Here is an 11549-nt window from a genome sequence, read left to right on the forward strand (position 1 = left end):
GATTTTCCGCCTCTTTCTCAGCCAAGAAAGGCTTCATCTTCCTGAGAGATAGTGGGGCCAAGTAAGACAAATGGTGCAAATGGCCACCACAGGTCACGGGGTCAGGGACGGCCCTTCACGACAGGGAAAGGGCGGATACGTTCTGAAGCCAGCATGGCCTACACTAAAGTCTGAGTGCGTTTTAAAAGTTGCTTTTATCTACACTTCTTGACAAGGAAACACCACCCAGAGAGGTGACAGGTCAAGGCAGGGCCAAGTCGGGAACAAGGCCATGTTCTCCTACAATGGCGACCATCAGTTCTCCTATTTTGGGCTTTTCGCGAGAATACAGTGCCTAGAATCCAGCTCCCAGGACCCAAAGGCCAGTGATAAAGTAGTGAAGTTGTAAGAAAATCACGGGGGGAGGATGTTTCAGGTCTAAGGCATTCAAAGACACGGTGCATGTTAGAGACCGGCCACTTGCAGAGGGAGCGCAGGGGACCGCATCCTGCGAGGAGGCTTCGGCTACTGGAAGAGTGGACTCTGGAATCGTAAATACAATACTCGTCCGCAGTGGGAACCTGAAGTCCCTGCGCATGTGAGCGCACATGCACATGCACTTGCACACACGTGCACAAGTACGTCAGTGTCCTACACTCTTCTCGCACAGCGGATGGAGGGACCGCGTGAGGGACAGAGGCCAGGGCCCCCGCCCCATCTGCTGTCCGCTTTTCAGGGGGCCATTTTCACTCCAACAGGAAGAAAGTCTCTTACTTGATGTGTTCCTGGTGCCCAGAGCCCTGCACGGTTTTCGCCCCCCATCTCTGCTCTTTCTCACTCACATCGTTCTGAAAAGAAAAAGAAATGATCAGCAGACTTCACACGACCCAGAGGAACAGCAGAGGAAAGCCCCTTTCGGGAGAAGTGCAGCCAAGGTGGGCTGGTGACTCGTACCACGAAGTCAGGGTCGGTCTCCCAGTCGTCGGCGCCCCCGTCGTCCTGGGTGATGGACACGGCATGGCCCGCCGAAGCCTTCCACATCTGAAAAAGTAGTGTGTGGGGTCACGGAGGCGGAGCAGGCGGCTCCCGGCCCCCCAGCCCCCCAACTCCGACCCGGCGCGGGGAGGCGCAGCCACGTCGGCGAGGGAGCGTCCACCAGCCCCGCGCGCGGACCACAACACCCCAAAGGAAGGAAACAGAACACTGCATTTCTAGCACTGTTCTCCAGTGGCATCCGAAACACCGATCGGAAATACTGTTTCAATTCAAATGAGAACACCTCTGGAAAATAAAAAAGTCTCGCGTGCACTTACTTCCTTAAGAATACATCCCTCCTGCACTGAGTCGTGACAACAGCGCTGACCGAACAGGAGAGCACCCCACACCGCGAGCGTAAAGCCTACGTTACCACAGTTAAAAAAGAAAAGTACCCATTTTGATTTCTAGTACTTACTGGACATTTAACAGTGACTTCCTTAACTCAGACTCCGACAAGTGAACAAATGTTTCAAGTGATTAACGAGAGGGTCGCTTCACCATCTACCTGGGGAAGTACCCAGGACGTGGACTGCGACGCTTCCCCGCACCGGGCAGCCCCGAGCGCGGCCTGTCGCCTTTCCGCCCCAGCGGACGGTTTCACCTGGCACAGAGGACGACGGCTTCACAGCTGCCCAGCTCGAGGCTCTTCCTAACCGCAAAGGTAAAATCTAATCTTTAAGAGTTTCAAGAGAAAACGATGTCTGAGAAGAACGGACTCCTTTTCCCCAGAAGTATTAATAAAATTTCACCTAGCCCAGGAAGCACCTGGAAGATTACTTTAACTCGATCAACCGAAAGCTTCTGTGGCTTGAATTCAGACAGGACAGAAGGCCCTCACAAGCCCGAAAACCTCCCATCTAGATCCGCACCACCCCCTCCCCAGCTCTGCTGGGCCTCGAGTCCAAATTCAAGGTGGTAGTGAGGGGTGCCTCACAGCGCTCTCAAGTTCCCAGATGGGACTGCTGTCGCCGTCACCTGAGCAGTCACCTGATCTTGGGTAAGGCAGAATCAACACTGTCCCCAAGGCCACCGCAAACCTTGCTCTGCTCTGTCTGGCTGTCCCAGGCACGGCAAGCATTTCCCAGATGTAATCCGCTTTTGACACGATTTTAGAGAACAAACAGACTAAACCCTCAGCCCTGGGAGGAGCAACCAGATACGCTCCGTCCCCGTGCGCCCACTTACAAATGCAGGGGCAGCTGCCCAAAAGTTGATTCGCCCAGTCTGCCGCTCTCAGTCAAGTGTGCCCCGTACGTCACCACACTAGAAAGGGGCCACCCAACTGTGGGACTTCAGCTGCCCATAGTTCAAGCCACTGAGGACACGGTCACGCAGAAGGGCAGGGTCTCTGGGGAGGACCGTGAGGCTACGTTTCCCCCTCAGGCAAAGGTGAAAGAGGCCTTGCCCGTTGCTTTTGGAGACTCATCCGGAGAACATAGCAGAGCCCATCTCCAGTGGTCCTTCTGGAAGCCAGCCTCCTTCGAGGGCAAGGTGAGCACTAGCACCTGCTTCCTACCATCCTGCCTGGCAGCCCCTCCACCTTCCACAGCAAGATGCCAGACGGCTCCTCCCAGGACAGAGATGTTTCCTGTTCCTCCACTCCAGAGTTTTCTGGAACCCGTTGCTATTTCTAAACCACAGGCAACACTAGAAACTGGACTGACTGACTTACTTAACTTACTTATTTCTAAGTAATCTCTACACCCAACGTGCGGCTCACAAGACCCCAAGATCAAGGGTCACATGCTCTTCTGATGGAGCCAGCCAGGCGTCCCTTGACTTCACTTTTTATTTATTTATTTTTTTAAAGATTTTATTTATTTATTTGAGACAAAGAGAATGAGAGAGAGAGAGAGCACATGAGAGGGGGGAGGGTCAGAGGGAGAAGCAGGCTCCCTGCCGAGCAGGGAGCCCGATGCGGGACTCGATCCAGGGACTCCAGGATCATGACCTGAGCCGAAGGCAGTCGCTTAACCAACTGAGCCACCCAGGCACCCTGACTTTACTTTTTAAACAACGCAATTTCCTCCCAGAAAAATACTGTCCCTGTCTCTGCACACCCAAAGGGAGAACACCCACCCCTTTCCTTGCTCAGGGATCCACCCTGACAGTCCGAGGGGAAAGAAGATTAGACTGCTCACGATGCACAAACCTTTCTTTCTGGCTGAAGATGAAAGGCTGCTCACGAATCTCTGTGGAAAGCCCAGTGATCCAGTGAGGAATTTCCAGGCATTTGGGAGTGGATTCTGTCTGCAAAAAGATGAAGAGTAGAAAGCTCAGACGGATGTCTACTGACAGGCAGTCTGGGCAAATCCCTGTACGCACAGGTCCTTTCAGGAAACTCTGACATCCTCCCACGGTTCACGAGGCTTTGTAAAGAAATCTGAAAGGAGGATGGCAAGATTTGCATCTTACTAACCTAAAAGCTCAATCGATTTTCAGACACATTGAGAAAATACAGAAAAGAGCAAGTTTCAAAAGGCTTATAGCTGTATAAAGTTTTTTCTTCGTGCAAACAGAAATTACTGCTGCAATCACTAGCAGACATCTTCTGTTGGCTATCATCCTGACGCGTCTCCGTTCTTTGCTCATTCTAAATTATGACTTTGCTAAAAATAATAAAATTCTATTACTGTGAGTTTAAAAAAATAACATAAGGAAAACTCTGAAGGGATCACGATGTGGCTGGGAGACAAAAGCCGCACAGTGACGGCTACTTGGATGAGAAGCGGGGTGACGCGGGGAGCAGCGCAGAACAGGCAGTGCTTCTAATGAGCGGATATGGTTACAGCACAGAGATCAAGACTCCACTTCCCTGGGCCACCAACGCACCACCTTCTCCCGAGGACGAGACAACAACTTCCATCGGCACTGTACTGCTAAACATTACAGAGCGGAGGAATCCGGTCCCCTCGCTCCCTAGGAACAAGCCAGTCACAAGCACGAGCCGCTTGCATCAGCCTGCAGCCTTGTCACACATTAGGAACTGGAGGGATGGTGCTTTGCTAGCCTTCCCTACACTCAGTTTCCTACTGAGTTCCTGACCCAACTATTCACTCCTTCTCTCTCCTCAGTCCCCTCTGGAAACCCTAACTTCTGTAGGCTGCTTAGTATATGCTAGGGACTGAGGTTATTACTGTAATCAGCAAGCATCTATAAAAATCTACCCAAGGGCAGCTAGTGAGAGCCTCAGATCTACAACAATTTATTACCCCCTCAAATTTTTAAATTAAAAAAAAAAATCACAAAGATAACTGAAAATGTAAAAGCTTGGGTATGTTTTTGGACCCAAGGATAATGCCTTTGGCTCCCTACCTCACAACATATACAAAAATTAACCCCAAAGCAGGTCAAAGATCTCAAATCTAAGCTTAAACTATTAAACTCTCACAAGAAAACATAAGCACAGATTTTCATCACCTTCAATGTGGCAACAGCTCTTAGATGTGACACCAAAAGCACAAGCACGAAGAGGAAATAACAGATAAACTGGACAAAATCTGAAACATTGTGCTTCAAGACACCGGCAAGAGACTCGGGACAATTCCCAGAATGAGAGAAACAATGTTTTCAGATCATATACCCAAAATAAAGAAAGAACTCTGACAACTCAACAATAAACAGGACAATTAACCACCAGACAATTAACCACATTGTAAAACCAAGTGGAAAGGATCTGAAGAGACATTTCCCCAAAGATGAATAAATGGCTACTAAGCTCACAAAAAGATACTAGGTATCATTAACCATGAAGGGAATGCAAATCAAAACCATAAGTGAGCTACCACAACACTCATTCTAGGATGGCTAAAATAAAAAATCAGACAATAACAAGTTTGAGGACGGTGTGGAGAAACCAGAACCGCCTCACAGGGCTGGTGTGAAGTAAAATGAGTAACAGTGTGGCAGGTCGTCAAAAAGTTAAACACAGTTACCACGTGGCCCAGCGATCCCCACCCACAGAGACAGACCCAAGAGAAAGGAAAATTTATGTCTGCACAAAACCTCACGCAGGAACGCTCCCAGCAGTATTATTCATTATGGCCAGAAAGCAGAAACAACGCAGATGCCCACGTGAGGCAGCAGGTACATGTGATCCCTTCACGCAGAGGACTGTTATTTGGCAACACCCAGGAGGGAAGGCCTGCTGGACGCCACAGCAGGAATGACTCCCGAAAACACACTAAGGGAAAGAAGCCAGACACCAAACCCCAGGTATCATATAGTCCCATTTACATGAAATGTCCAGAATTGGCAAATCTAGGGAGACAAAAAGTAGATTTGTGGTTACCTAGTATTGGAAGGAGGTAACAGGGATCCTTTTTGAGGTGATAAAATTATTCTCAAATGGACTGTGATGATGATTGCACAACTGTGTGAATATACGACAAAATGACTGAACTGTACCCTTTATTTTTATTTTAAAGATTTTTTTTTAAATTTATTTATTAGAGAGAGAGAGTGAGAGAGAGAGCGCAAGAGGGGGTAGGGTTAGAGGGAGAAGCAGACTCCCCGCCGAGCAGGGAGCCCGATGTGGGACTCGATCCCAGGACTCCGGGATCATGACTTGAGCCGAAGGCAGTGGCTTAACCAACTGAGCCACGCAGGCACCCGAATTGTACCCTTTAAATGGGTGAATTATACGGTATGTGAATTGCATCTCAAATAAAATGTTAACAGAAAACACCCCTCACCATTAACAGACCTTCCTTGCAAACGTCACACGTACTCACTCATCAAGACCGCACAGTGTGACGTCACTGGACGCTGCCATATAAACCGAGTGGAAAACTCTACAGGACAAGGTTCTAGATGATGGGACAGAATTAGCTTCCCATTAAGGTCATAATCGCCAGGGCAGCAGAGAAGCAGAGAGAACAAGGCCCAGAGGAGCCAAAACAGCTGCCCGGAGACCCACTCCTCCATGCTGCACTTCCGCTGAGAAAAGCCCCCTGGCGCCTGGGCATGCTTCCCCTGGGTCTGCTCAGAGCACCAGCCTGCACACCTGCAAATCTGAAAGACGAGGCCAGTGCTGGAGGCCATGTCCGGTGGGGGCCCGGGGAACACACCAGGCAGTCCGGGTGCTCCCAATGACTCAGGCCCTCGACCACACCCTTTCCGAGCACCTACCTGGGCTGCCCCGCACCCAACAAAGATGAATCACCAATCAGAACCACTTAGAAGTGCTTTAAAGATAAGCCCATCAAAATGATCCACCCAAAAGTCAGAGGTAGGCACTGGGAGACAAAGTATCAAAAACAACCGGGCACCCCCTCCCTCTTTATTCTTATTCTGGAGAACCGGAAAGTGGCCTTTAGGGCTCTTCCTGCTCCTCGGGGATATGGGAGTGCTTTTCTGAGAGAGACAGGGCTGCCTCCACGCACTGGGGCAGTGACTCACCCCACGGTCAGAGAAGGGCAGGGACAGCAGGGGCCTGCCCAACGCACAGCCCTTCCCAGCCCTGGGCCCGCTGGGCCGGACCAGGCGGCCAGAACCCAGGGGGTTAACCCCCGACAGAGCACAGCGGGGCCAAGTCGACGCAACCCAAATGGGGCGCTGGCGGGGCGGTCCCAGGGAGGGGAGCGCCCACTCGGGATGCCTCCAGAGCTGCGGTCAGCGGAAAATGGGATTCCTCCCCCAGAGGCCCCACTCGTCCACAGATTCCAGTCCGAGGAAGCCCTGTCCCCTCTTCTCCCAACCCTCCAGTAGGGCGATCGAGCTTCCCTAATATTCAAGAGATGGAAACACAACAAACAGCCCAAAAGAACCTTTCTGGTGACTTCCAACACACCCAGAGGAGGGACTGCTCCAAATTTAGAGCCTCTCAACTAGCCGCAGTTGCGCGTGTCGCTGCATTCCAACTGACCTGATTGCAGAAGCTCCCGGTAGGTGCGGGCACCGGAAAACCCCGGCCCTTCCCCGGCCCCTCCCCGCCCGACCCCAGCCCTTCCCCGGCCCCGCGGCCCCTAGGACACCGGCGGATCCCGCCAGGCGTAGACTCCCGGCCCCTCCCCGCCCGACCCTGACCCTTCCCCGACCCCAGGCCTCTCCCTGCCAGACCCCGGCCCCTCGGACCCCGGCCCCACCCCGCCCGACCTCGGTCTTTCCCCGGCCCCTCCCTCCCCGGCCACTCGGACCCCAGCCGACCCCGCCCCGCGCAGACCCCCGGTCTTTCTCCCTCGGCTCTCACCGGCTCCCCCCTAGGGACCCAGGCACCCTGCACTCAGACGGAGGACCCCTACCCCCGTCTGACCCTCCGGTCCCCCTTCCTCCCCGCAGCCCCAGCCTCTCCCCTTCAGGGCCCGGAGCCCTCCTCTCGGAGCCCAGCGACCGGCCCGCGCGCGCCCCCCCCCGCCCGCGCCCGCGCCCTCGCCCTAAACCGCGAGCGGAAGAGCGGCGAGACCGCAGCGACCGCCGCTTCCTTCCCGTTCCGGGGCTGGCGGCGCCCAGGGCAGCCGGCAGAGGAGCGGGCCCCCCCTCCCAGCACCCCCCAAGAGGAAGCCGCGCTCGCTCACTGCAGCCTGGGGTCGGTCCGGCCCGGCCCTAGCTCCGCCGCGCCCGCTGCTCCCGGGCGCCCGGCTCCACTTCCGGTTCCGCGGCGGGGGGCGGGGCCGCATCCGGGTCCCGCCGAGGCCCCGCCCCAGGCCCTCCGGGTGGGCGGCTGGCCGCGGGCGCCCTGGGAGCTCGGCTGGCGGGCCCCTCCGGCCGGAGCCGCCTCCACCGCCCACGTGGCACGGGCTGCGCCCTCCGGTGGCGCAGGCGCGAGCTCCGCCAGTGTGCGGGCTGCGGAGCCGACCTGAAAATGAAGTCAACTCCTTACGGAGTTAAGTGCAGGGGGACGCCCGCTCGGCCTGTGCTCAAGGGCAGATGCTCCCAGGGGTGCTCTAGGATTCCTAGAACTGCCCCGGGTGAGAAAGGGAAAATGAGCTAGGCAAGGTGGACTCGCAAGAGGTGACTGTAATAGTCAGTCAGCTAGGGTACTAGCATCTTCATCATCCACCCATCCGACCATCTGTCCACCCACGCTCCATTCTTCCACCCACCAATCCACGCATCATCCATCCATCCATCCATCTGCCCAACCTTCATCCATCACCCACATCTTCCATCCGTCCACCCATCGGTGCATCCGTCTCCATCCATCCATCCGCTCTTCATGCATCTACCCATCCATCAGACATCTCTCATCCATCCATCCACCCATCTATCCAACCAGAGAAGGCCATATATGTATCAAGAATAGATGGTCAGCAAAATAAATATGGACCTTGTTCTCAGGGACCTTCCAGCCTAGAAGGGAAGTCAGGCATAATCACACAGATAATGTAATTAGGAAACAAGATGAATGCTGTAAAGAAGTAAAAAGTGTTGTGAGGGGCGCCTGGGTGGCTCAGTCTGTTAAGCGACTGCCTTTGGCTCAGGTCATGATCCCAGAGTCCTGGGATCGAGTCCCACATCGGGCTCCCTGCTCTGCAGGGAGCCTGCTTCTCCCTCTCCCACTCCCCCTGCTTGTGTTCCCTCTCTCGCTGTGTCTCTCTCTGTCAAATAAATAAATAAAATCTTTAAAAAAAAAAAAAAGGTGTTGTGAAATTGTACCGGGGAGAATGTGGGACCTTAACTCACCAGAGAAGGATTCTTTTTTTTTTTTTTTAAAGATTTTATTTATTTATTTGACAGAGAGAGACATATTGAGAGCAGGAACACAAGCAGGGGGAGTGGGAGAGGGAGAAGCAGGCTTCCCGCAGAGCAGGGAGCCCGATGTGGGACTCGATCCCAGGACCGTGAGATCACGACCTGAGCCGAAGGCAGACGCTTAACGACTGAGCCACCCAGGCGCCCACCAGAGAAGGATTCTATGGGCAATTAACATTTGCACCAAGATCTGAAGGCCAAGTAGGAGTAAGGAGGTCAGGCGGGAAGAATTCTCCAGGCAGAGAAAACAGCATGTGCAAAGGCCCTGAGGCAGAAGAACTGAAGAAAGTTGGGTAGCAGAAGTAGGGTGATGAAGCAGGGCAGTGGGGGAAGATGGGGCCAGGTCATGTAGAGGTTGGCAGGGCACAGCAAGGACCTTGATCTTTATTCTAAAATAAATGGGAGGTCCTTAGAGGAAGTTAAGCAGAGAAGAGACATCATAAAGTTTGAATTATAATGAGATCCCTCTGGCTGCTGTGTGGGGAATAGATGGGAAGACAGCCAGGTAGGAGCCTAGGACAGCCAGTTCAGGCAAACCTGTGGTAGCAGGTAAGATGGAGAGAAGCGAGTAGATACAAGAGACATTTAGAAAGTTAAATTGTCAGGTCTGAGGATGGATTAGGGATGGGGAAGGAGATGTCAGGTGTCAAAGGATAATTTAAAAAAATAAAGTGATTTTCATACACATATACTGGTAAAGTGAATGCATGTCAAAGATTTTATGTAACCTAATAATGAACGAAGCAATAAGATGTTGCAGCTTATCGAAGGAGAAGCCAAGGGACTGCTGAAATGAATTTGCAAAAACCAGTCTATCCATAGGGCAATAGTCAACTGTATTTCACTACACTCAGCTAATTTGTGTATCTACAGACGAGAATTATTTGCATTGCTGTCTGTTTCCTTCCGAAGTATGATATAATGCAGGCAAAAACAAAGGCACACAGCCCATGGAATCAAATGATTATCAGAGGCTCTGAGTTCTGTTGAAAGAATATCCAATAACCACTTTTGTCATTCTAAAGTCTGAAAGCTCTCCTTACAAAAGGACGGCCCTAGCCCCTGCATAGATGCTCAGACAAGAAAAACGGAGGGAGGTGAGGAGGGGGAAGACAGAGGCACCCAGCTGGAGGGGTCAGTCAGTATCCTGACTTGGTACATTTGAGGCACCATCAAGTTGAGGTGATGTCAGCGAGATGGCTCTTCAGCGGGGGCTTTAAAAGTAAGCAGGAGAAGGATGTAAAAAAAGGTGGGAAAGGGGTCCCAGGAACAGGGAGACATTCAAGCAGAGGCACAGAGGTGGGAAAGAACCAGATATGCACGGGGAACAGCGGGGGTCAGAGAGAAAGAACTCAAGGGTTTTCCCGTCCATCATTACTACGCACAGTGCAGCGGTGTGTGGGTTGCTCCACGGACTAAAGGGAAAACTCCCTTTTGGTGGTGTCTTCCATAGAGGATTTTACTCCCTGAGGACAAGAACGGGTACTCTGGCACAAAGGTTGTGGAGGTTGAGGACCTGACTACAATCCTCGCTTCCCCACCTACTAGCTGCATGACAGTGGACAGTCACTGTGCGTTTCCATGCCGCAGTCTCCCCAGCTGTGCACCTAGCACCTGCATCCTGGAGTTGTACTATGGAGACCGAATGTCATTTTATCGGCCCCAGGCCGGGCATGCAGGGAGTGCCCAATAAGCGTGGGCCCTCAGTTGACAGTAACAGGGGGAGAAAGTTGGTGAGGCAGAGGAGATGGAGATCCGAGAGGCTGGCCAAGCACCCCGCCTCCTGAAGCCACACAGCAGGTGGGCGACTGCGGGGCCTGGGCAATTATCCAGAGCACCCTCGTTCACTAGGAAAGTCGTAGATTCTGCGCCTGGGTTTCCCATACATTTCCCGCGCACCTTCCTCTCGTGCAACTTGCGGGAGCATCCTCACCTAGGGCCAGGGAACCGCCCACGACCCAGGCCTCAGCCAATCAGCACACCGCAATGCTCTGGCTCTGATTGGCTCAGGTGTGGGCACGTGCTCCAACCTGGCCCAATGGGACTTCACCTAGGAATGCGGGAGCGCCCCTGAAGTGCCGTTCCTCCGGAAGTGAGAGTCAGACGCGGGCAGCATGGCGCCTGGGAGGCTTCGCGTCTGTACCCTGGCTGGTGCGGTCTGGGCTGCGGCCGCGCCGTCCTTCTCCCGCAGCGCTGCGAGCCCGCACGCTCCCGGTCCCCACCAGAGTCCGAGCGGGGGCCGAGGGCCCTCCCTGGAAGGCGCGGGTCGCGCGAGCCAGCGCGCACCTGCTGGGGCTGCTGCATGGGCTGGGACCAGGACCCGGAGACTGGCTCTTAGTCTCGGCCACGAGGGAAGTGGAGGCGTGAACCCCCCCCCCCCCGCACCCCTTCTGGCTGCGCTGGAGGACAAACCCTTCTTGCGCCTTCCAGCCTCGTGGCTGCATCACACCATTTGCCTCCGACCGACTGCACGTGACCCCTGTGTCTGTCCCCGAAATCCCGCTGCCCCACTCTTTTTTTAAAAATTTTTTTATTGTTATGTTAATCCCCATACATTACATCATTAGTTTTCGATGTAGGGTTCCATGATTCATGGTTTGTGCATAACACCCAGTGCTCCATGCAGAACGTGCCCTCCTCAATACCCATCACCAGGCTAACCCATCCTCCCACCCCCCTCCCCTCTAGAACCCTCAGTTTGTTTTTCAGAGTCCGTCGTCTCTCATGGTTCGTCTCTCCCTCCGATTTCTCCCCCTTCATTGTTCCCCTCCTGCTACCTTCTTCTTTTTTTTTTTTTTTTTTAATGAGAGACAGAGAGCATGAGAGGGAGGAGGGTCAGA

General features: G+C 53.5%; 1 protein-coding gene across 4 annotated transcripts in view; it reads right to left on the reverse strand.

Annotated features, from left to right (window-relative positions):
• CTTN (cortactin) overlaps positions 1–7633 on the reverse strand; it is a 32502-nt gene extending 24869 nt beyond the window's left edge. The window contains exons 1-4 of one of the 4 annotated variants that reach the window (XM_081797614.1): positions 7533–7633; positions 3170–3267; positions 934–1020; positions 754–827 (exon numbers count right to left, since the gene is read on the reverse strand). In XM_081797614.1, coding sequence (XP_081653740.1) covers positions 754–827; positions 934–1020 — 161 coding nt within the window. In that variant the 5' untranslated portion in view covers positions 3170–3267; positions 7533–7633. The remainder of the gene's footprint in view (positions 1–753; positions 828–933; positions 1021–3169; positions 3268–7532) is intronic. The other 3 variants (XM_081797611.1, XM_081797613.1, XM_081797612.1) reach the window with 3 other exon arrangements.
• Positions 7634–11549: the final 3916 nt, after the last annotated feature.

Source organism: Leptonychotes weddellii, chromosome 11 (assembly GCF_054177405.1).
Source record: "Leptonychotes weddellii isolate Sample4059 chromosome 11, ASM5417740v2, whole genome shotgun sequence".
Lineage (NCBI taxonomy): Eukaryota > Metazoa > Chordata > Mammalia > Carnivora > Phocidae > Leptonychotes > Leptonychotes weddellii.